We start from the raw sequence: 24,653 nt of genomic DNA on the forward strand, positions 1-24,653 counted from the left end.
CTACGTATGGTGCAAAAGAAGTTCAACATACACACATGAACATTTGAAATGCTGCTGGTGAATGCTCAAATCGGGCCGTGATGTGATACTGCGTGGGTCGTGGTGTGAGATGTTAGACTCACACAGATATTCATAGACTTACACAGAGACACAACAACCCATATAGAGACCCCTAGACCTATAGAGAGACTCACAGACCCACACAAGGACCTACAGACTCACACAGGGACGCCCCATAGACCCAGGGACCTAAAAACCCATACAAAGACTCACACAGGGACCTCTAGACTCTCACCAGGACCTACAGCCTCACACAGGGACCTACAGCCTAACAGTGATATACAATATAGACATATGATCAGTGCGGGCAGTGGTGTTACTGGATGAATTCGATGAGCAATGAAGCTCTTTTTCGCAGACGCCCAGCGGGGGCGGGTCAATAATTCAACCTTATGGTGGGACCCCGGGGTCCCATAAGCCCCCGGCTCTCGCATAAACTGCGTTGCGACGTCATTTTATGTCTGTTGAAGGCGAACGATACGGCAATCTATTCCTCTCGACGAGCTCTACACGATGCGCTAATCAACGTTTCGCTTGTTCAGCTCTTCTGCGCACTTGTTCTCGCTGCTTCGCTTGGACGACATGACAACAGAATGATCCATGCCAGGTGGGTCGGGGCGTTTATGAGAGCGGTGGGACGGAGTCGCTAATTTTTTTTATTTATTCTTATTTTGACTTCCGTTTATTCGGGACACCAGGGTCCCGCCATAAGATTCATTCATGCCCCCGCTGGACGTAAATGTTGCGGGTTTGCTCTCCAACAAACCAGTGTGCTGATCTAGCAGCTAATTGGCACATTTTACGTGACAAACATTACTAATTGGCTGTCGGGTAGTGGTGGGTTTAACGGCACAACATCTCTATTCACGCTATCTCACCCAACATTTTTTGTTGTTATTATGGAGAGTTAAGACCGGTGACCAACTCAGGGGGCCGATCCGAACGGTCCGCACGCGTAACGGAAGGCCGCGGCTGGCGTGCGACACTGCGCTGGAAAGGAGGGAGTACGGTGGGGATGATGATTGGTATGATGATGATTGGTATGATGATGATTGGTATGATGATTGCTATGATGATGGGAGGCCAAGGGAGGAAGAGGAGTGGCCCGTTGGGTGGGGGTATACGTGGAGGGAGGGATGGGAGGGAGGGAGGGAGGGGAGGGAGGGAGGGAGGGGAGGGAGGGAGCTGTGACGACGCCGGCAGCACTCCCACCTGGGCCACGCGTCCCTCGAGGCGGCCGAGCGGTGGCCGCTCGTGCGGGGCCAGACGCCAGCAGCACAGCATGAGGTCGTAGAGCGCGCGGGGGCAGGAGGGGGGGCAGGGCAGCCGCTCGCCTCCCCTGTGCAGTCTTTGCAGCACCTGGGGAGGGGTGGGAGGTCGGGAGGGGGGGTCAAGGGGGAGAGGTCAAGGGGGAGGAGAGGACAAGGGGGAGAGAGAGGTCGGGGGGGGGTCGCGGCACGTCTGTCCCCAGTGTCGCTGTGGCCAGCGCGCTTGAGGAGGTCACAAGATCGACTCCCTGTCTGGGGTCAACTCAACTGGCATCACCCATCGGCCAGCAGCACATCCGGTCGCATTTGTCTTGGCAGTGTTGATGTCGACAAGCCACTCTGCATCAGTCAGTCGATTTAGAGCAGTGGTTCTTAACCTTTACTGCAAGCCTTGCACAACCTTGGGTTCGCAAACGTTTTTTTATTATGTTAACAAATACATAGGGTTTGATGAGACAAATTAGTTGTACTTACGTGCCCCTGCTTAAGTTGTGTTTCGATGATTTACCTTCTAAAAAAAAATCTGCCAGGCTAAGAACCGCTGGTTTAGAGGGACCCAGGTTACTGCGATTATTTGATCACTCGGACACACAGGGAGATGTGGCAATACCCGCTCCCCCCCGGGATCACGTCGGGGATGCGTTCCTGAAAGGTTCGACGACAAATATCGAAACGACGCCAATCAGAGCAACGTACAGGGTGGTACATCGCTCTGATAGTAGTGGGTGGTAGTGGAGGCGAAGTATCGCGAGAATGGACGGATGACGATGCCGTCAGCGACGTGAACGTGTGGGTTGAGGCGACGAAAATCAGGTAGGCGGTCTTCGTAGTAAAGTGACGACGTGTTTGTCGAGACGGGGTGTCTCTGTCTCTGTGGCAGCAGCTCGTGCGGAGAAGGTTGCAAATAAAAAAAAAATCCCGGATGGGGGGAGGTCAACTCAGCCCATCATCTCCCCAGGGTCAGGCAGACAAGTACCACATTGTGGGACGTCGACAGTAGTCGTACTTAGGGAGGTGACCGGTCCACCCCCCGCCCCGCCAACACTGAGATGAGCGTGGGCCTAGAGAGATATTTTGAGCACGGCAGGCGACATTTTGACCGTCCGACCCGCGGAGACAGAAAAGGGTGCGGAACGTCTAAAGTGCGGCTCCACGCTGTGTTTGCAGAGCAAGTGCATCAGACGTGAACAAAAATAAACACCAGCCTAACGCAGCCAGCCAGACTCCAAAGGGCTCCGGTGGCGGGGGGGGGGGGGGGGGCTTTGTGCGAATACAGAACTCGAAAGGAAGGTGCACAAGGTGCAGGAAATTGACGAATTGTTTGCTTTGCCTTCATTGTGTGCCTCTTGTTGGGTTTTTTTTTCAGTGTAACCGGACCTTTCACAAGATAGAACGGGCGAGATAACCAAACAAAGTAGTAAAAAATAAAGAGAAGCCGATCTCTCAGCTGTGACCGCACTGCGCGGAGCCCAAGCGATTCGGACGCGGACAAGTGATGCACCATTGAGAGACGTGCCACTATTATTACTATCATCATCATCATCGCGCGGCCTGTCTACGGCGTCAAAGAAGCGCGCATCTGCGCGAGCGCTGCCTCTGAAAGCACAGGCGTTGTCACAGGCAGACAAGGACCAACTATTATTATTGTTACGTGTGTTTTAAACAGAAACCTCACTGTGATAAGCTGATGACAGTCAATGTCAAAGGGCCTGACTCATGTAGCTATTTGGCCATTATTCTGCCAAGTTTTCGTGGAATGCCTACAATTTTTGCCTAAAAACAGCCCCATTCCGCATTTTTCTATTCATGTGCAGTCATTACCACGCACAACTGTCACCTAATCCACCATTTTTTGTTACTATAAAAAAATGTTTTATTTTACCAGGTAAGGCCGACTAAGCTACACAGTTTCAGGCGCGACCTGGCCATCGCAAATGATAGGTCAACGAAGTGGCTTACCACGTGGAAATTTATCGCAAAGGCCAAATACTCTAAACGCGTGGTGATGTTTATTCTAAATGTGGAGGGAAAAACCGGAGGACCAGGAGAAAAATCCACGCGACCACAGGGAGAGAGAGAGACATACAATTTCAAATTTATATTTACACGATCAAACCCAAAAAAAAAACATGGATGAAATTGGTCGAAAAAGCCTACGTGTTAAACTATACAGCAGGCGTCAGGGTCGGGATCGAACCCACGAACACTTCCACAGTGGCCCGAGCTGGCAGGGTCAGGGCAGGGTTGCATCGGAGCTAACGATGTCAGAAAGTGTCTGCCAAATATGTGGAGACTTTCTGGCAAGTGCAAAAATTCCGCAAAATACGTGAAACACAAATTGCGCATGAATCAGGCCCAAAGTGACTTCCTGCTCAAGTGAGCCGGTGGTGATCGTGGCCATAATGAACCCGTTGTTAAAATCACACATTTCTATAAACCACTTTTAACTTCCTACAATGTGGTACTGGTTTAATTGACTTTGGAAAGATACACAAACACCATTTTAAATTTACCGGGTAAGGCCCACTGAGCTATGTAGCTCGCTTTCAGACGCGGCCTGGCCACAAATGATAGCTCAGCCAAGTGGCTTATTGCGTGAAAGTTGATAGCAGCCATATACTCTAAACGCATGTTTCTAAATGTGGAGTGAAAAACCGGAGGACCCGGAGAAAAATCCACGCGACCATGGGAGAGAGACATGCAGACTCCAAATATAGAGTCATCAGGATTGGGATCGAACCCACGATCTCCTGTGTACCAGGTGACGGAGTAAACATCTTGCCAACACAACACTCAACCTTCTGGTTTTCAGTCGACTGTGCAAACAGAGAAGTCACTGAATACCGTATTGGTAAATGTGGCCAATCCTGTTCTACTTAGTGATAATTGCTGTTGATGTCCAATGTTAAATGTGTAAGTCTGGGCAATTCATTGATTCGTTCATTCGTTACACCGTGTACTGCCGTTACGTTTCTACAGTGCCTTCAACGAGCAGTCTTCACACGCCGTGAGAGTAAAGAATCGCTCGAGTTCACGAGCGGCACGCACGTGCCAATTTGTTGCATCGAGCAGCAATCTGTGAACCATGCAACGGAGTATACTGCATGCAATGACATTTCAGCGCAGCCTGGAAGCGTATTATTAAGTAACTAGCTTTTTTGCCCAGCAGCGGCTGGCGGGGCCGTTTGTGAGGGGGCCGAGGGAGCAAGGGGGGGGGGCCGACGGCGCGAGCAGAGGGAGCCGACACTGGCTCACTCACACATCATACACTGACTCACTCACACATCATGCACTGACTCACTCACACATCATACACTGACTCACTCACACACCATGCACTGACTCACACATCATACACTGACTCACTCACACATCATACACTGACTCACTCACACATCATGCACTGACTCACTCACACATCATACACTGACTCACTCACACACCATGCACTGACTCACACATCATACACTGACTCACTCACACATCATACACTGACTCACTCACACATCATGCACTGACTCACTCACACATCATACACTGACTCACTCACACACCATGCACTGACTCACACATCATACACTGACTCACTCACACATCATACACTGACTCACTCACACATCATACACTGGCTCACTCACACATCATACACTGACTCACTCACACATCATACACTGACTCACACACCATGCACTGACTCACTCACACATCATACACTGACTCACTCACACATCATACACTGACTCACTCACACATCATACACTGACTCACACATCATACACTGACTCACTCACACATCATGCACTGACTCACTCACACATTATACACTCGCACAACCACTGACCCATTCACTCATCATACACAGGCTCACTCATCGTGTGCTGGTTCACTCGCACATCATACACTCACTCACACTGCCACTGACTCGCTCACACATACACTGACTCACTCAACATGCGCTAACACTTCGTGCGCTGACTCACACATCACACACTCACTCAACCTAATACTGACTCACTCATCATACGCTGACTCGCACATCATACACTCACTCACGCTGCTGCTGACTCACTTACACATCATACACTCGCTCACTCATCATACAGACTCACTCATCATACACTGACTCGCACATCATACGCTGACTCACACATCATACACTCACTCACGCTGCTGCTGACTCACTCACACTTCATACACTGACTCACACATCATACGCTGACTCACACATCATACACTGACTCACACATCATACACTCACTCACGCTACTACTGACTCACTCACACATCATACACTGGGAGTGTCGTGCTGCCAGCTATGGCTGCAGGTTTTGTCGTACGTGTTATGTATATCGTTTATTGTTAAATTTAAAATCACAGTTCCTATGATTATTGTTGTTATATTGTTTTTGTAGCTTTATTTTGGTGATTCAAAAACATATGGTTAATCTAAATTGTCTTATAGTTGTTGTTGTTGGCTTGCACCACATTGATTTTTGCACACAGCGTTTTAATACGGTTTTTTGTGTAGAATATTTGCTGGTTTATTCCAGGATGTTTCTGTTACGCGTTGTCGCTTTAAGATGTTCTGTGTTCATATTTTGTTGGTTGCGGTTGCACCCGACTTAAGAGCCGCATGGCTCACAGGGCTATACCTAATAAATGAAATTTGAAACCTGATGGGGTTCAACAATGATGACGTCATCCTGCACTATTTAAGACCGGAAGCAGGTGGATGGCTTCACTATTCTGGCAAATCGCCTGAACATGCTGGATGTAATTACCAGCGAAACGTCGTACTACTCAAATTGTGAATGTTGTGGATCCACTCTTTAAACACACCGGTGGGCTGAAGAAGTAACTAATTGGCGTTTTGTTAACGTGACACATTTTATACTGATTGGCCGTGTCGGGTGGTGGAAGGGTTGCGACACATTTATGATAACGCGATCTCACCCAAAAACCTTTATTATGCAATGACATTGATAACATTGTGATGTTATAATTTATGACAGTGCTGTGGTTAGAGCGCTCAATTCACAAATGACAAGACTGGTTTCATAAAAAATTAGCCCAACCTGTCATCCCTCTGGGGGCCCATAAAATTAATACTAATTTGTGGGATAAAAGAGTTGGTTGTTCTCGGGAGAGGCTGGTCTCTACCATAGGAATGTGGAAAGTCCACAACGGGCCCAGGGCGATCAGTGGAGACGAGTGCCCGTTCCACGCGCGTGTTTTGAGCGCGAAGACCCTTTGACTCTACTTGGCATTGAGGTCTGCGCGTGAATGACAGCAAGCCATGATGTTATGACGATGTTTCTTTTTTAATCAGCAATACGAGCAAATTGTCTTCCACGCGTGATTCTTTTTTGTTTTACAATCGAGAACACCTTCACCCCACTCTCCCAAGCCGGCAACCGTTCTGCTCGCTGCGCAGATTCTATAAATAGGTCGTAACATTGGTCACGGTAAACGGCGTTGCCGAACGGAAACCAAAGGGTGAGGAAGGAGCTCCGGGACCCCCGACGGGTTTAAACGCTGGGCGGCAAAAAAAAAAGCACCGCTTGGCCTCCGGCACGACGCAATGCAGCGCGCACAGCACGCGTGAGAGGCCCCAACGGTGTGCAATTGGCAGCGGACATTGTGAGCACTCTTGCCACTGGGCCAGTGCGCACACATTTGGCAATTACGTGCGTACGTGTGTATGCGTGTACGGGTGAACTTCTTTCGCACCGTATGTGGCCAACCGTGCTAATCGGAGGTGCGGGGGAAGGACAACAAACTGTACACGCAAAAAAAAGCAGTTCTAAAGAAATTAGTTTCTCAATGTAGATTTTGTAAAAGTGCACAGCTCCAGTGGCTTCCTACAATCGGAAAGAAGAGCGTTCCAGACGGCCGCAGAAGTGCATCTGAAAGCGCGCGATGCGGTGACCACCGCCTTTGTTTGATGGCTCGCCAAAAGCCGCTGCTGCGAGGATGACCAGAGTTTGTGCAAGGAGAGTTTGCGGTGTATGCATGTAAGCCGAACTTCTTTCGCACAGTACGTAGCCAACCACGTTAATCGGAGGTGCGGGGGAAGGACAATTGACTAACACACCCACCTCCAGGTTGTACTTTTTCATGAACTCTGCGTGTTCTCTGTTGTGGAGATATATTAAAGGACCTATGTCGTCATTAACGAGAGTGGGCCGCTAAGGTCAGAGTCCAAATCCTATGTTTGTAAAATGATACTGACTGGGGAAACGAAATAAACAAAAACGATGATCGGCTCAAGTTAAAGGCAACATATTCCATTGCTCAAATCGGCACAAGGCGGCATTCAACAAAGTTGCTTGCAATAGGAATTCCACATTCCTTTGGCAGAGGCAGTCCGTCCAAATGACAACCACTGTTGACTCATCACAGAGCGGTAAATGTTGCGTTGACCTCACTGGGGCCGGGTTACGGAGAACTTTCTTGCACAAAGGGATCTCGATTCTCAATTGGCTATCGGATGGCTGAACGAAGGCCCGTGAAATGATTGTGTAGCCACGCGTAGAGATGCTTCATGCAGTGTTGTTAGGGGAGTAGTAGTAATAATAGTTCGGAATGTAGCTCAGTCGACGGAGCAGCGGGGCTAGCGGCAGTGAATACATAAGTTCAACTCCTTGACAATAATCGCCACTGCCATCGTCATCAGTGGATCATAATCACCACCACCACTCCTCTGGGCCAGTCAAATAAGCAGCACGAGGTGAGAGGCTGCACCACAGGTAGCGAATTTAAACTAGAAACTATTTTTTATTGAACCAGACAAGGCCCCCACTGTGCTCTATACGGCTCTTTTTCAGAAGCAACCTGCTTATCACAAACAATAGCGCAACGAAATGGCCCATCATCAATGTGAACATATATTAGCGGGCAAATGCTCCAAGCGCCCGCATTTCAAGTTGTCGTCGTGCCGAGGAACGTGGCATTTCCCACATAGGGGGCTCGGCGCCACTAACCCTGAGCATCGGGAGACACTTTGACTCTTCAACATGAGCGTTGCTTGTTTTACTACACGATTGGAACACTGGTATATATATAAAAAGGGCACAATGGTGACTTTTGCAAAACGTATATTAATTTATTTTAAATTGTACAGTTGTCTCGTTTGTCAAAACATTCGACCTGGCCTGGGTCATTTGCTCAGCATGTATTATATTGCTTTACATCTGTAGACTTTTGGCAAGTTCCCCTGAACGTGTTTTACTGCCTCCCCATCCCCCCCAGCGACTCTACCTCTCACCTCTCCTCTGAGTTAATCGTTAATCCGGATCCTGTCTGGGAGAAGAAGGGCGGGGAGGGGGGGGTACCTCGTGGGGTCACTGGAAGAAGACCCTAAGGCTCAGGTGTTCCCACGACAGTTATACCCCAACATTCAAACGGCTTAGCAATATATTCATCAATATATAGATTTATGTTTATACGTATATATGTATATATCTATAAAAAAGACCTGATTAACATGTGGAAGCCTCGGTATTTATATATATGATATAAATATATAATATATTCACGATAAAGGTTTTTGGGTTAGATCACGTGAGTATAAATGGTCCGTAACCCTCCACCACCCGACACAGCCAGTAAGGTTTGTCACGTGAACAAGCCGCGCCAGTTAGTAACTAGTAGTGTGCAGTGTATAGTGTAGTGTACTACTTCAGCCCACCGGTGTGTTGGAGAGTCAATCCACAACATTTACAATTTGAGTAGTACGTTTCCTGCTAATCACATCAACCAGCATCATCGGGCGATTTTGCCAGAATAGTCACGCAATCCACCTGCTTCCGGTCTTAAATCGAGCAGGACGACGTCATCATTGAACCCATCAGGTGTAGAGATCAGAGGCAGAGGGGGTGGGGGTATTGTAATTATATAATTAATTAGTAATCAGTTAATTTGCATGCGTTTCCTCTATAAGGAATTCTAGTTGTGAGATGTATTACGTAATAATAAATAGAAATATATTCATAAATAAATATTCAAAAATGAATTTATTATGTTATACAGTACTAGCTAGTTTGCCCGTCCAAGGACGAGTGTATATTGCAGTAAATCTGAAATATTCAAGAGAGAAATTGTTCAGCTCATGATTATTAATGGGGGGGGGGGATGCCCCATGTGGAGTGACGTCACCCGCTAATTGTTATTGGGGAGGGGTGTGGCATGTGGAGTGACGTCACCCGCTCATGATTATTAATGAGCTGGGCGCCTCGTGTGGAGTGACGTCACGCGCGGGACACGCGCGCACATTCTTGGCTCATTATATTGTTATTTTTTTATATTTTACTATATACAGCCATATATTCATATAAAATATAGTACATATTGATATACAGTATTATGTGTTATACATTTTATATACCGTATATAAATGCACTATATGATTATATTATATATTTACTACATATTATAATTACATTTTTATTAAAACAACACGTGATTTATGTGTGGAAGCCTCGGCGGCGAGGCTCAGTGGCTGTTTTGTTGTTTTCCGGCTGGGCCCCAGAAGATGTGCCCGACAGCACTGAGAAGCAGAGAAGTGACGCCAAGGGAATCAAGAGCGAGGATAACGGCGAAACCAGCGACACAGCAAAAGGGCTCCCCGGGTATCCCAGAACTCTCTCTCGGCAGGATCACGCATTGGGATGTTTCGGACAATCCCATAAAACGTTTGTGTGTGTGTGGGCCCCCACGGGGAAGGCAACCGGAGATCCCAGAGAAGACAAACGAGGGGGTGACCCCCTCGGCGCTGCCGCGAATGAACCACGACGACGCCTCGCTGCTGATCTCTGTCGAAGAGCGTGAACCATCACCGCGCCGATGGTTCAGTGGCTGATGGACGGCAACCCAACAACGACGTCGGTAGCCGCATCGCGCGGCGCTTGCAGATGCGCTTCTGCGCCCGTCTGCAACGCTCTTCCGACACTAGGAAGCCAGTGGAGCTGCGCACTTTTAAATAATCCAGATTGAAAACTCAATTACTTAAAACTGCCTTTTGTGTTCAGTTTGTTGTCCTTCCCCCGCACCTTCGATGAGCACGGTTGGCTACGTACGGTGCGAAAGAAGTTCGGCGTACATACGCACACCGCAAATTCCCCTCGCGCAAACTCTGGTCATCCCTGCAGCAGCAGCAGCAGCGGCTTTTGGCTAGCCGTCAAACAAAGACGGTCAACGTATCGTACGCTTTCAGATGCGCTTCTGCGGCCGTCTGAAAGTTCAACATACGTGAGTACAACCCTGCCATCTCCTGGCAACCTCACAGTCCCATGTCTAAAACACCTGGCCAGCCCTGGTGGTCGCCCATCTAAAGTACTGACCGGGCTGAAGTCTGTTCAGCTTAAAAGACCTGACACGATGAAGACTCGTTCAGGATGATTTGGTCGTACGTGAATAAGACGCACGCATGCGTGGGGATGACACTCGGAGATTGTCACCTAGAGCTCACGGAGTTTGCGGGCCCAACTTCTGGCATGTCGTACGTGAGGGCAAGCGAGACTCCCCCCCTCCTCCCTCCGTCCCCGCACAAAGTGTCAGTGCAAAGAGTGTCATCTCCTGGAACCTTACTCGTTGGCTTACTAGTTGGCGGGTTTAACGACGCATTTATATTTACGCTACGTGTCAACTATCGTGGAGAGTTTTACCAATCGCCGTGATCCACAAACTCTCACATCCCCCAGCACCGCATCAACACTCGGGATGGGGTGGTGAGGGGGGTGAGGGGGATGGGATGGCGGGGTGAGGGGGATGGGGGGATGATGGGGGTGGGGATGGGGGTGAGGGGGATGGGGGGTGAGGGGGATGGGGGGGGTGAGGGGGATGGGGGGGGGGGTGAGGGGGATGGGGGGGGGGTGAGGGGGATGGGGGGTGGGGATGGGGGGGGATGGGGGGGGACGGGATGGGGGGGTGAAGGGGATGGGGGGGTGAGGGGGATGGGATGGGGGGTGAGATGGGGGGGTGAGGGGGATGTGATGGGGGGGGTGAGGGGGATGTGATGGGGGGGTGAGGGGGATGTGATGGGGGGGTGAGGGGGATGTGATGGGGGGGTGAGGGGGATGTGATGGGGGGGTGAGGGGGATGTGGATGGGGGGGTGAGGGGGATGGGATGGGGGGGTGAGGGGGATGGGATGGGGGGGTGAGGGGGATGGGATGGGGGGGTGAGGGGGATGGGATGGGGGGGTGAGGGGGATGGGATGGGGGGGTGAGGGGGATGGGATGGGGGGGTGAGGGGGATGGGATGGGGGGGTGAGGGGGATGGGATGGGGGGGTGAGGGGGATGGGATGGGGGGGTGAGGGGGATGGGATGGGGGGGTGAGGGGGATGGGATGGGGGGGTGAGGGGGATGGGATGGGGGGGTGAGGGGGATGGGATGGGGGGGTGAGGGGGATGGGATGGGGGGGTGAGGGGGATGGGATGGGGGGGTGAGGGGGATGGGATGGGGGGGTGAGGGGGATGGGATGGGGGGGTGAGGGGGATGGGATGGGGGGTGTGAGGGGGATGGGATGGGGGGGTGAGGGGGATGGGATGGGGGGGTGAGGGGGATGGGATGGGGGGGGTGAGGGGGATGGGATGGGGGGGGTGAGGGGGATGGGATGGGGGGGTGAGGGGGATGGGATGGGGGGGGTGAGGGGGATGGGATGGGGGGGTGAGGGGGATGGGATGGGGGGGTGAGGGGGATGGGATGGGGGGGTGAGGGGGATGGGATGGGGGGGTGAGGGGGATGGGATGGGGGGGTGAGGGGGATGGGATGGGGGGGTGAGGGGGATGGGATGGGGGGGTGAGGGGGATGGGGGGGTGAGGGGGATGGGGGGGTGAGGGGGATGGGGGGGTGAGGGGGATGGGGGGGGTGAGGGGGATGGGGGGGGTGAGGGGGATGGGGGGGGTGAGGGGGATGGGGGGGGTGAGGGGGATGGGGGGGGTGAGGGGGATGGGGGGGTGAGGGGGATGGGGGGGTGAGGGGGATGGGGTGAGTGGGGATGGGATGGGGTTCGCTGAACCGTGTCGTGGAATTTCACGTGGCGCTCCGCTTGGGATGGGAGCAAGCGCTGTGCCGGACGTGAGGCTAAGCGAGGCTCCCCTCTCTCCCTCCGGCACCCCCCGCCCGTCTGTACGTGCCGGGCACCGATAACTCTCAGCGTCCATGACTCACCGGCGCTACGAATCACCGAGGCGAACAATGTGTACCCATCGCGCCGCCTTCGCCAAGGCCGCCGCAGGAGAACGCCGCTCTCTCTATCTGCGAGCGCGGCCTCGACGCGGCGCGGCCTGTCAACAACTGCCGCCGCCGCCGCGCGTTGCACGCCAGCGACAGCAGAGCAACGATAGCTACATTTTATTTTATTGCGTACAAATCCGCGCGGGAGAGACATTCTCTTCGCGGCCAAGGTCTCTCGGGTTGAGCCCGAGAACGCCGGCGAGAGGGACAAAGAACCGCGTCTCTCCGCCGCTCAAGCGAGGGTTTTGGGGGCGCCACTCGCCTCGCTGAACGCAACCCCCCAAGCCGGTGGCCTAACAAACGCGATATTTGCATGGAACCTGCGCTCCCATCCCCTTCACGAACCCGCATCGGCCAGCGGGGTGAAGTGCCGTCAAATGACCCACTTGAGCTGACAACAGCGTGGGTGCAGGCATTCGTCCAGCCATGGATGAACGGTTTTTTTTTTACCCGCTCCTTCGGGGTTGATCAACCCCCAGCGCTGCATTGTACGTCGCCCTGCCATTTACAATCGCACGACGTAAAACACTGCTCAATTCTGAAACCCAGAAAGCCGCAAGAGAAGCGCCCTCCGGCTCCCGGCCGATACCCCTCCACCTCCAAGCTAATGTAACGTGCCATGGCTACCCACCCGTCCGACCCCACATTGGCAAGCCACGACGGCCAACCTGAACTAAGTCTCTACAACTGGCCGTAGCTGCTGCTGCTGACAGATCGTTGCCTTCACCGCCCTCAGAGTACAAGCTGGTTTCCAGCATCACGACAGAAAACGAGCACAGCGAGGATTTACTTCTCGGCTGCTGTTGCCGCCGCCGCCTACGGTACTGTTTATGGAGACTGCTTCAAGTTGGCCAAACATCGTCCCGCGTCAGTTTCACACGTAGTCGTAGTAGGGCCTTCGCGACCGATGGCCAAACCATCCCACGTTAGTGCGATTTAGAGGGGTTTTTTTTAGTCAGATGGTGTAAATATAAATGTGCCGTTAAACCCGCGGCCGCCACCACCCGACACGGCCAATTCGTGAGGTTTGTCACGTAAACAAAACGTGCCGTTTAGTTACGGGTTCAGCACACCCGGTGTTGTTAGAGAGTAAACCCACAACATTTACAGTTAGAGTTTCACCGTTCACCTCATCGACTCGATGGATCAGCGACCGTGGTTTGAGGGTACAGCTCGACTGGTGAATCAATGCATTGATATTTACTGTACCTACAATAAAATTATTACCTTAGGCTGACGAGGTGACCGGCAGACACTGGATGTAAACAATGCCCGAACGCTCATGAAATGGACGTCGCTGATTGGCCGATGCCTGGTCAGACCACTTTGGAGCTCGCCGATTGGCCGAAATCGGCGGTCGCGTGATCGTCGGTAAGCCCGTCGTTGACAGGGGAACGGTCGGTAAGCGAACACATTGGGCTCTATGGAGGCCCGTCGTTAAGTGATTAGTCGTTAACAGGGGCGCGGTCGTTAAGAGGGGTTCTGCTGTAGACAAGTGACCTGCAAAGGGCCATCACCTCGCAAGTTCACATTAAGGCAGAGGGCATGGCCCTTTGCATGCACAGGGCACAAAACCTCGACAACAGTGCCAACATTGCCAGCTCACCTAATGTTTTTTGGGACACGCATCGAGAGACATCTCCGACGGAATCCCTCCAAAACCACCGCAAGCACCACTTCCCACCTGAATAATCACGCCACACCCTTGATTGTGTCCTTCTGTGGTAACTCAGTGCGCTGTGGCCGCACTCCAAAACATCGAGGGGTTATCATCGGTAGCAGCGTGACCTTCAAAAGCCCCACGTAAAAACAGACCTGTAAACAGGACATATTTCAGAATCGCCCTGCAACGGACACGTGTAGGAACGCCCTGGGGCGCCTCATCCGACGTGCTGCAAACTTCCGTCCCGTCACTGATGAAGTCAGTGGCAGAGTCGCTGCTCTCCAGCCAACCTGGTCCAGGAGCTCGTACGCAGGACTGCTTCGACGAGCAGTCAAATAACGCAATGCGCGTCCTAACTGTAGCATTGAAACCGACACCAATCCTCTGGCTCACTGCTCTGGCAAACATTCCGCAACCAAATAAGCACGGAGACATGCAAACTGCACGGGAGATTACACAATTCTCTTTGGCAATGACAATCATCCATCAACCAAGATCTCAGAAATGTTCCTCACCGCCGACTACTCAAGCGCCGATCCCCCTTCTGGGATCACGCTGCTGTCACCATCATGGAATCTTACCCAGATCCGGAAGAACGCCGGCGAAACAAAGCGGAACAATGTAGATCATCCAGAATAAACGCCTCATTTTACACCCAAACATCGCACTTCCTGGCTTCGACATTCCTCCTCGAATACACTGGTGGAACCATCAACTCGCTCACCTAATCATTCACGCACCTATTCACGCACCTACTCACCAACCCACTCGCCCACCCACTCACCACTGGTGAAATCATCCACCCACCCACTCACCCACCACTGGTGTAACCATCAACTCGCTCACCCACTCACCCACCCACCCACTGATCCACCAACCCACCCACTCACCACTGGTGTAACCATGAATTCGCTCACCCACACATTCACCCACCCACCCAACCACTCACCCACCCACCCACTCACCACTGGTGTAACCATGAACTCGCTCACCCACACATCACCCACTCACCCACCCACCCACCACTGGTGTAACCATGAACTCGCTCACCCACCCACCCACCACTGGTGTGACCATGAACTCGCTCACCCACCCACTCACTCACCCACCCACCACTGGTGTAACCATGAACCGCATCAAAACAGCAACAGGCCGATGCCCACATCTCCTTCATTAGTGGCAAATTAAAGACAAGCCAAAGGAGTGCGATTGTGGCCATGCACCCAAACTATGGACCGTATCGTAAACCACTGTAGTCTCCGGTCCTTCAATGGAGGAATAGCAAAACTAGACGAACTCTTTCCTTAAGTCCTCTCGTGGCTATCAGACCTCAACATTGGTATCCAGATCATGTGACCTCCTTTGCCAATACCAAGATATGACGATAGCTTTTCCCCCTTTTTTTCTGGCAACAAAACAGGTGTTAAGATGTTAAAACACCAAACTGAAACCTTATTACAAGGAATCATGTCTGCATTAACCACAATACTCCTGAACATATTGCTGCTGCCATCATATGCAAGAATAGAAACATTTCAAAATCGTAGCGTTGATTGACATGTGTCATCGGTGGGGGTGGGGGCATTTGTGTGCGGAGCAAGTGGCCTGGCCACAATTCATAGCTCAACGAAGTGGCTTATCACGTGGAAATGTATAGCAGTAGACAAATACTCTCAACGAATGTTTCTAAATGTGGAGGGATGAATCCGGAGGACCCGGAGAAAAATCCACGCGACCACGGGGAGAGAGACGTGCAAACTCCAAATATACAGCAGGCGTCAGGGTTGGGATCGAACCCATGACCTGTATCATTAAAAACAATGATACTGGTAGGATGGGGATGGTTTAGTTTAATTTGTATGAGTTTGGGTGACTTGTTTACCTTAATTGTACTTTGCACTCCTCTCGTGTTTATGTACTGTTTGTTGTTGTAACGTTCTTACCCGTCCCTACTGGACATCTGTGAAAAAGAGCTTTATAGCTTATCGGATTCTTCCAGTAAAAATATAATTCTCATTCTTGGTTCTTTCGGTAAAGTCTACGTGACTTTACCGAAAGAACCAATAATATGAATCCCTGCAGTCACGAAAGCTTTAAATCAAAATATAATAATTCTCATTCAATTCAAACCGTGCATGCAATGATTCAGGAGGAGCCCACAGGTCAGTGTACAAAGAAATATGTGGAGAGGTACGCTTATACATTATTATTATTGATTTGCATACAACGGATTTGGGCGACACTAACCATTGACCCGACTAAAACCATCATCTCGGCTCACCGCAGAACCTGATTTAATCGACGGGCAAGCAATCACACGCTCTCTGGCTCTGTGCTCAGACACACAGAACCTGATTTAATCGAAGGGCAAGCAATCACACAGAACCTGTGGAGGTTCACCAGGAGCACGGACATCGGCTGAGGGGAACAGAAGCAACTTTTGTTCCAGGAAACTGGGCACCGATTGTGCAAGAATAGATTTATGGCGGGGACTTGTGTAAGCACGGACCTATATATATACACACACACATGGACACAAACACGCGCTGTCATTTTGACGGACGAGAAAAGTTTCCTTCTTCCTGGAGAGACTAAAAATAACGAAAAGGTGTTTGTGTACGACAACCACCGCTGGCGCCCACACAACGCTCGCGCTCTCTCTCGAGACGACGCTGGCGACGATGACGACGACGCCGCCGCATTGGGCTCACGCTTATCCTGCCACGGCTACCTTCGCCGCTACCGACCCGGCCACGCGGCGCCGCTTTACTCCTCGCTCGCAGAAACCACCGGAAGGCCACTCGCGTTTCGACCGTCCTGACACCACAAGACAATTTAAATAGCCCCACGACCCAGGATGGGGACACCCAGGTGCTATATGCCCTTTTACTACTGCAATATCAGAGCCGTGTCAGTATGGGGCTCCTAAGAAACTGGTGGCTTTTCCACTGCCTATTTTCCAAGCTGAGCCAGAACCAAACCGTGAAACTATGGTCTTAGAAATCATCTGAATATGGCACACGGCCCAGTCTGGCCAGACACGGGGTTATTTTTTTATCGTACTAAATGAAAAAATAAATCCTGGTACCTTCCTGAGCTGCTCTGGCTTGGCTCGGTACGGCCCAGTGAGCAGGTGAAAACTCATGCCAGGCTCACTACGACGGCGTAATCTCTCAATGAATATTTCTGGGTCACTGTTAAGACTGCAGGAGGTGGAGCATAACTAATAATGTACGTATAAATGTTCAACTTCTTTTGCACCGTGAGTTGCCAACCGTGCTAATCGGAGGTTATGGGCAAGGACAACAAACTACACACAAAAAGCAGTTCTAAAGAAATTATATTTAAATTGAGATGATTTAAAAGTGCATCGCTCCAGTGGCTTCCTAATATTGTAAGGAAGAGCGTTCCAGGCGGCAAGCGCGCAATGCAGTGATCGTCTTTGTTCGATGGCCAGCCAAAAGCCGCTGCTGCTGCGAGGAAGACCGGAAATAACGGCGACAGAGAGAGAGATATAATTGATGTGGTGTCGCGGTTTTATTGTCGCATACCGGGGACAACCCAGCTGAAATGAGTCCCCGCTTATAACCTGGAAACCCGCAGCAAAGGCGGGCAGCCACACCGTGGAAGATGGAGGTGTCCTGCCAGCGAACTGATTCCCGGTGGTCGTCGCTCGGTTTGCAGAGATGCGCGGCAACGACGGCGGTGTTTTGCCGGCGTTTAATCGTTAAAGACGCGGAAGATGCGCGGACGACACAGGATGCTATTTTGTCACTTGGCTCCCCTCACTCGGAGCAAAGGTTCCCCGCAGAGCAGCACGGTCGATCTTGCTATTTATAACTAAACAATTTGTTATTTTTCTTTACCAGGTAAGGCCCATCTGAGCTATGTCGCTCTTTTTCAGAAGCGACCTGGCTATCACAAATGATAACTCAACGAAGTGGCTTATCGCGTGGAAATCGAAAGCAGACAAATACCCTAAAACGCGTGTTTCTAAATGTGGAGAGAAAAAACCGGAGGAACCAGAGAAACATCCACGCGACCAAGGGAAGAGAGAGACACGCAAACTCCAAATATACAGCAGCAGCAGCAGGCGTTAGGGTCGGAATCGAACCCACGACCTCCTGCATACCAGGCGAGGTAGTTAACATCTCTTAGCCATTGTGGTGATGATGAGAGAGAGAGACACGCAAACTCCAAATATACAGCAGCAGGCGTCAGGGTCGGAATCGAACCCACGAGCTCCTGTAGACCAGGCGAGGGAGTTAACATCTCATAGCCACCGCGGCGCGTGCAACCTTCACATTTGGCCACATTTGCATAGACGCCAGTGAGTACATTCACCCGGATAATAACGTGTGGTAAATAACACGAGGTTAATAACGTGAGGTTAAAAAGGTGAGGTTTTTTATCTGTCCACTGCACTGTTTAATAGTTGTGATGATATCTTTTTTTGAGTTTCATCAAAATTGTCTGCACAGAGACAGAAAAATTGAAAGATTTGTAAGTTTCTATGCACGTATCCTTTCCTTAACTGACGCTAGGCAAAGTATTTGTTAAATACTCAACAGTTTGTGTTCAGCTGGGGCATTCAAAGGTTATGGGCCCAGTGAGTGCACTTCATTATGCAGGCGGTGTGACGGATTGAGGAACTGTACGTCGCAATTCGCAATAAAACAACAACACAGACTAGACTCTGTGGCCCACTGTACAAGACAAGACAAAGATCCCCCGTGTAGCCTGCAACAGACTGTTGGGGCAAGTGCTGTTAGCGAGCACCTATGAAGGCCGGCACGGCACACGTGGGGGTGGGTGGTCAATACCACGTCCGGCCGTCTTTGTCTCCCGAGTGGCGATGTTGACACATCACACCACGTACTCATTTGAGGTCGTGCTGACCTAGGGGAGGCCCATGACCGGTGTTGGCCATGAGCGGCAATCGAACTTGGGTCGCCGGGTTCGTAGCGCGCTGACTGCTACACTACCGCTCCTGTACACACACACACACGCGCGCCCGCAACATCAGATAAATATGCTCAGGCAACAGACAAAAAACATCGTTCAAGGTTGACACGACCTTTGGAAAGAGCCGGCAACGTAATGATCCCACGGGGTCATTACACACCCCGACGCACTGTTTACCACGTAGGCTTTTTGCGACCAATGCCATCCCCGGTAGAGGATGTTTTGGGTGAGATGGCGTAAATACAAATGTGGAGAGCCTCGCCGAGACTGCTTGTGAGGAGGGTGCTGCCAAATGTTCTCAGAAGTTGTGGTGGCGATGTTGCTGCTGGGTGTAAACCCAACGGAGCAACTTGCGGATATTATTTTTCAGCGTTGGGATGTTTGGCCCATACCAGTGTCCGCTGTGCGCGTGTTGGTTCTCTCTGTGTCCGCTACTTCGGCGCATAGCTTTCAAGCGCGCGCTGCGTTGCTGTGTGTCGTTAAACCCGCCGCCACCCGACACAGCCAATTAGTAAAGGTTTGTCACGTAAACAAAACGTGCCAATTAATTACTAGTACAGCACACCGGTTGTGTGTTGGTGAGTAAACCCACTACAACGTTTACAATTCGAGTACCGTGACGTTTCGCCGGTAATTGCAACGACCAGCATCACCAGGCGACAGCCAGAGTTGTGGAGAAATCCTCCTCCCGTTTCAGTCTTAAATCATTAGAAACCCCGCACTCTCAACACTACACATTTGTTATTTAATATGCTATTTTACTGAATGTTTCATTTTGCAGTGGTAGGGGATGTTCTTTAAGGTTGCAGTGGTTTGTACGTATGTATGTTGAACTTCTTTCGCACCGTACGTAGCCAACCGTGTGAATCGGGGGTGCGGGGGAGGGAAAATAAACTAAATGCAAAAGGCAGTTTTAAAGAAATTAGTTTTGAATCCAGATTATTTAACAGTACATAGCTTCAGTGGCTTCCTAATACGTTTTTCAATGTAAGTTAAAGTTTGTGGGAACCTGACAACCAGCGTTATCGCTCACTGCCTGTTTGTAAAATAATGTTTCCCGACAGTAATTAAAATACAACAGGAAAGTGTTTTCAAGTGAAACGTCAAATTTAACCGTTCTGTCAACATCGACAGACCACCTAGTTGCAACTCCCATCGGTAGCTGAGATGTCGTCATATTCAACAAGAGTAGAATAAAACTATCAATAGAAATCAGGAGTGACCCAAACGTTTTCAGCACACACCTGTGCATAGCCCAGTTGTGTAAGCTGGGTTTGTGCAAGCTGGGTTTGTGAAACAGTGACACTTTTCTATATATACGACTTGCTACACTCTTCAAATGTTGCGCAATACCCCGTGTTAAATAACGCAAATAATTTTATTTTTGCAACAGTTTGCTAAACCAGGGCCCATATCCATACATTGAGGAGACTTTCATGGCAGATCCCAGTCCTCACATCTTGCCTCGGCACGGGCATCTGAGCAGGGGACTTAGGCAAGCAAAGGTGCCTGTTTGGGCTATGTAAATATAAATATTGAGGCATTTTTTGCGAATAAACCATATATCAGAAACTTTGCGCAAATCAACTGAAGTGGGTTGTGCTATTTACCTTGGCAAAGACACATTTAGTGCAGTTTTATCAACCAGCCATCGTACGGATAACAATCCATTACGATAAAATTAGGATTAATATAACGTCTTAAATGGGGCCTCATTTTTGCAGTCACCATTGAGACACCGTGGGCACATTCACCATAGAGAGGGCAGAGAAAGAGGTGGTGAGCCATAGCCAGAGGAGAAGGTCTTGGAGCTTGGGAGATTATTGGGGTCCTTGTCTTGCCAATCTGACAACGGTGTATCTTGTGCAACAACAACGTTTCTCAGAGCTGCAGAAAGCTACGGTAAAAAAAAAATGATTGCCCTGGACAGTTGCTCCCCTGTGTTAAATTGAGCAACGCGGACCGTTCTGCACGAGCAATGTTAACTTAGCAAGAAAATCGCACGGCTTTCCCTTGGTCTTCACGTGCGCTCTTCCATCGTCTTGCGAAGACGATGGAAGAGCAACCGGACAATGTGCTCGTCAGGAGAAGCAAGCCGTGGATCATCTCATGAGATGCCCTGCAGCACCCACAATGCACTCCTCAAGATGTGGCAATGCCAACACCAGAAGCTGTGCAGATTATTTGGAGAGAAAAACAAAAACTACAGAGGCGAGACAGGAGACACGACGAAGATGCCTTGCAAAGATCCCGTCCCGGCCGCTGCTGTGTTTGTGTCTGGGCATCCGAGGGCCAATCAGACCCCACCAACCCACCCACCCGGTTAAAAAAACACTTTCCAGCCGATAGTCCACGCTGCATGATAGGCTTGAAGTAAAACGACTCCCACGGTGCAAGAGGACCGCTGGCTGGCATTGCCGCCGTGCTTATTATGACATCTCCAATCGGCCGCCGTTTCTCACAGCTGTTTTACGGCCATCGTTATTAATCTGTAATCCGCCAGGGTGGCGTGTTTATCGTAACACTGAGTGCAGGAGGGTACTTGAGAGAGCAAACCCATGTTGTTTAATCAGCGAACTCGGCTCCTTTCCTTTTTATTGTAAAACATAAACTGGCCTTCACAACTGTTTAAGACAACTACTTCCCACCCACCCCCTAACTCCTGACCATAAAACAATGTGTATTAAGGAGTTAATGGTAAACCTGGTTTGTGAGTTTAGAACTGCCCCTTGCCAACTGTACTCTCATCTCGGATGTGCTGACCACGATACAGTGAGGGAAAAAAATATTTGATCCCCTGCTGATTTTGTACGTTTGCCCACTGACAAAGTAATGATCAGTCTATATTCTTGGTTCTTTCGGTAAAGTCACGTAGAAGGGAAACAATAAAATAATACAAATATAAAACCATAAAATTCTCACGACGTTTCGACTGCAACACAAGCAATCATCATCAGGTGTGAAAACCACACCTGATGTGAAAACCACACCTGATGATGATTGCTTGTGTTGCAGTCGAAACGTCGTGAGAATTTAATTGTTTTATATTTTTATTATTTTATTGTTTCCCTTCTACGTGACTTTACCGAAAGAACCAAGAATATGAATCCCTGCAGTCACGAAAGCTTTAAATCAAAGATCAGTCTATAATTTTAATGGTAGGTTTATTTGAACAGTGAGAGACAGAATAACAACAACAAAAATCCAGAAAAACGCATGTCAAAAATGTTATAAATTGATTTGCATTTTAATGAGGGAAATAGGTATTTTACCCCCTCTCAATCAGAAATATTTCTGGCTCCCAGGTGTATTTTATACAGGTAACGAGCTGAGATTAGGAGCACACTCTTAAAGGGAGTGCTCCTAATCTCAGCTTGTTACCTGTATAAAAGACACCTGTCCACAGAAGCAATCAATCAGATTCCAAACTCTCCACCATGGCCAAGACCAAAGAGCTCTCCAAGGATGTCAGGGACAAGATTGTAGACCTACACAAGGCTGGAATGGGCTACAAGACCATTGCCAAGCAGCTTGTTGAGAAGGTTACAACAGTTGGTGCGGTTATTCGCAAATGGAAGAAACACAAAAGAACTGTCAATCTCCCTCGGCCTGGGGCTCCATGCAAAATCTCACCTCGTGGAGTTGCAATGATTATGAAAACGGTGAGGAATCAGCCCAGAACTACACGGGAGGATCTTGTCAATGATCTCAAGGCAGCTGGGACCATAGTCACCAAGAAAACAATTGGTAACACACTACGCCGTGAAGGACTGAAATCCTGCAGCACCCGCAAGGTCCCCCTGCTCAAGAAAGCACATATACATGCCCGTCTGAAGTTTGCCAATGAACATCTGAATGATTCAGAGGACAACTGGGTGAAAGTGTTGTGGTCAGATGAGACCAAAATGGAGCTCTTTGGCATCAATTCAACTCGCCGTGTTTGGAGGAGGAGGAATTCTGCCTATGACCCCAAGAACACCATCCCCACCGTCAAACATGGAGGTGGAAACATTATGCTTTGGGGGTGTTTTTCTGCTAAGGGACAGGACAACTTCACCGCATCAAAGGGATGGACGGGGCCATGACCGTCAAATCTTGGGTGAGAACCTCCTTCCCTCAGCCAGGGCATTGAAAATGTGTCGTGGATGGGTATTCCAGCATGACAATGACCAAAAACACGGCCAAGGCAACAAAGGAGTGGCTCAAGAAGAAGCACATTAAGGTCCTGGAGTGGCCTAGCCAGTCTCCAGACCTTAATCCCATAGAAAATCTGTGGAGGGAGCTGAAGGTTCGAGTTGCCAAACGTCAGCCTCGAAACCTTAATGACTTGGAGAAGATCTGCAAAGAGGAGTGGGACAAAATCCCTCCTGAGATGTGTGCAAACCTGGTGGCCAACTACAAGAAACGTCTGACCTCTGTGATTGCCAACAAGGGTTTTGCTACCAAGTACTAAGTCATGTTTTGCAGAGGGGTCAAATACTTATTTCCCTCATTAAAATGCAAATCAATTCATAAAATTTTTGGCATGCATTTTTCTGGATTTTGTTTTTGTTATTCTGTCTCTCACTGTTCAAATAAACCTACCATTAAAATTTTAGACTGATCATTTCTTTGTCAGTGGGCAAACGTACAAAATCAGCAGGGGATCAAATACTTTTTTCCCTCACTGTAACACAACGTCTGTCTGGCAGAATCGTTGCTGTGCTTCAAGGGTCTCCCGATGTTCACCAACAGGCCCTAGAAAACAAGTTGCTATCCACTTTCTCTGTTGAGCCAGAAGTGTCCCTGAGCAAGTGGTATATAGATGATACATGGCTATCACGGAAAGCAGTCTGTTCTTCAAAACTTCCACTGTTGAATTAAACTTAAACTAAACCAAAGAAACTATTTCTTATTTTACTAGGTAAGGCCACACTGAGCTATGTGGCTCTTTTTCAGAAGCGACCTGGCTGCCACAAACGATAGCGCAATGAAGTGGCTTATCACGTGGAAATGTAAAGCAGCCAAATACTCTTAAACGTCTGATGTTGATTCTAAGTGAAGAGGGAAAAACCGGAGGACCCGGAGAAGATTCCACGTGACCACAGTGAGAGAGACACGCAAACTCCAAATATACAACAGGCGCCACGGTCGGGATCGAACCCATGGCCTCCTTCCTACCAGGCGAGGGAGTTAACATCTCGCCACTGCGGCACCCTGTCAACTGTTGTATTAACTTCCACTGGTGCATTAATCCACTGCAATTTTTTGTTACATTTTGTATTCATAATTGAAATGTCAGACAAGTCTGTAATGGTCTCAAGGCGTGATCAGAAAACCGGTCTGTCATTATGTCGTTCTAAAGACGTGAGCTAGAATCACTAACACACCAGATGTATAAACACAGGTGTCATTCAGTGATAAGATGAGACCAGCACAGGGAGGTAGGCGGGTGGCCCAGAGATGAGATAAATCCGCTGGC

General features: G+C 49.8%; 1 protein-coding gene across 1 annotated transcript in view; it reads right to left on the bottom strand.

Annotated features, from left to right (window-relative positions):
• Positions 1-24,653, bottom strand: part of LOC116947032 (activated CDC42 kinase 1-like) — a 323,232-nt gene that overhangs the window by 69,997 nt on the left and 228,582 nt on the right. The window contains exon 7 of the mRNA XM_076070334.1: positions 1,273-1,419. Within this exon, the coding sequence (XP_075926449.1) occupies positions 1,273-1,419 (147 nt within the window). The remainder of the gene's footprint in view (positions 1-1,272; positions 1,420-24,653) is intronic.

Source organism: Petromyzon marinus, chromosome 28 (assembly GCF_048934315.1).
Source record: "Petromyzon marinus isolate PM22_M1 ecotype Great Lakes invasive population chromosome 28, UKy_Petmar_22M1.pri1.0, whole genome shotgun sequence".
NCBI lineage: Eukaryota > Metazoa > Chordata > Hyperoartia > Petromyzontiformes > Petromyzontidae > Petromyzon > Petromyzon marinus.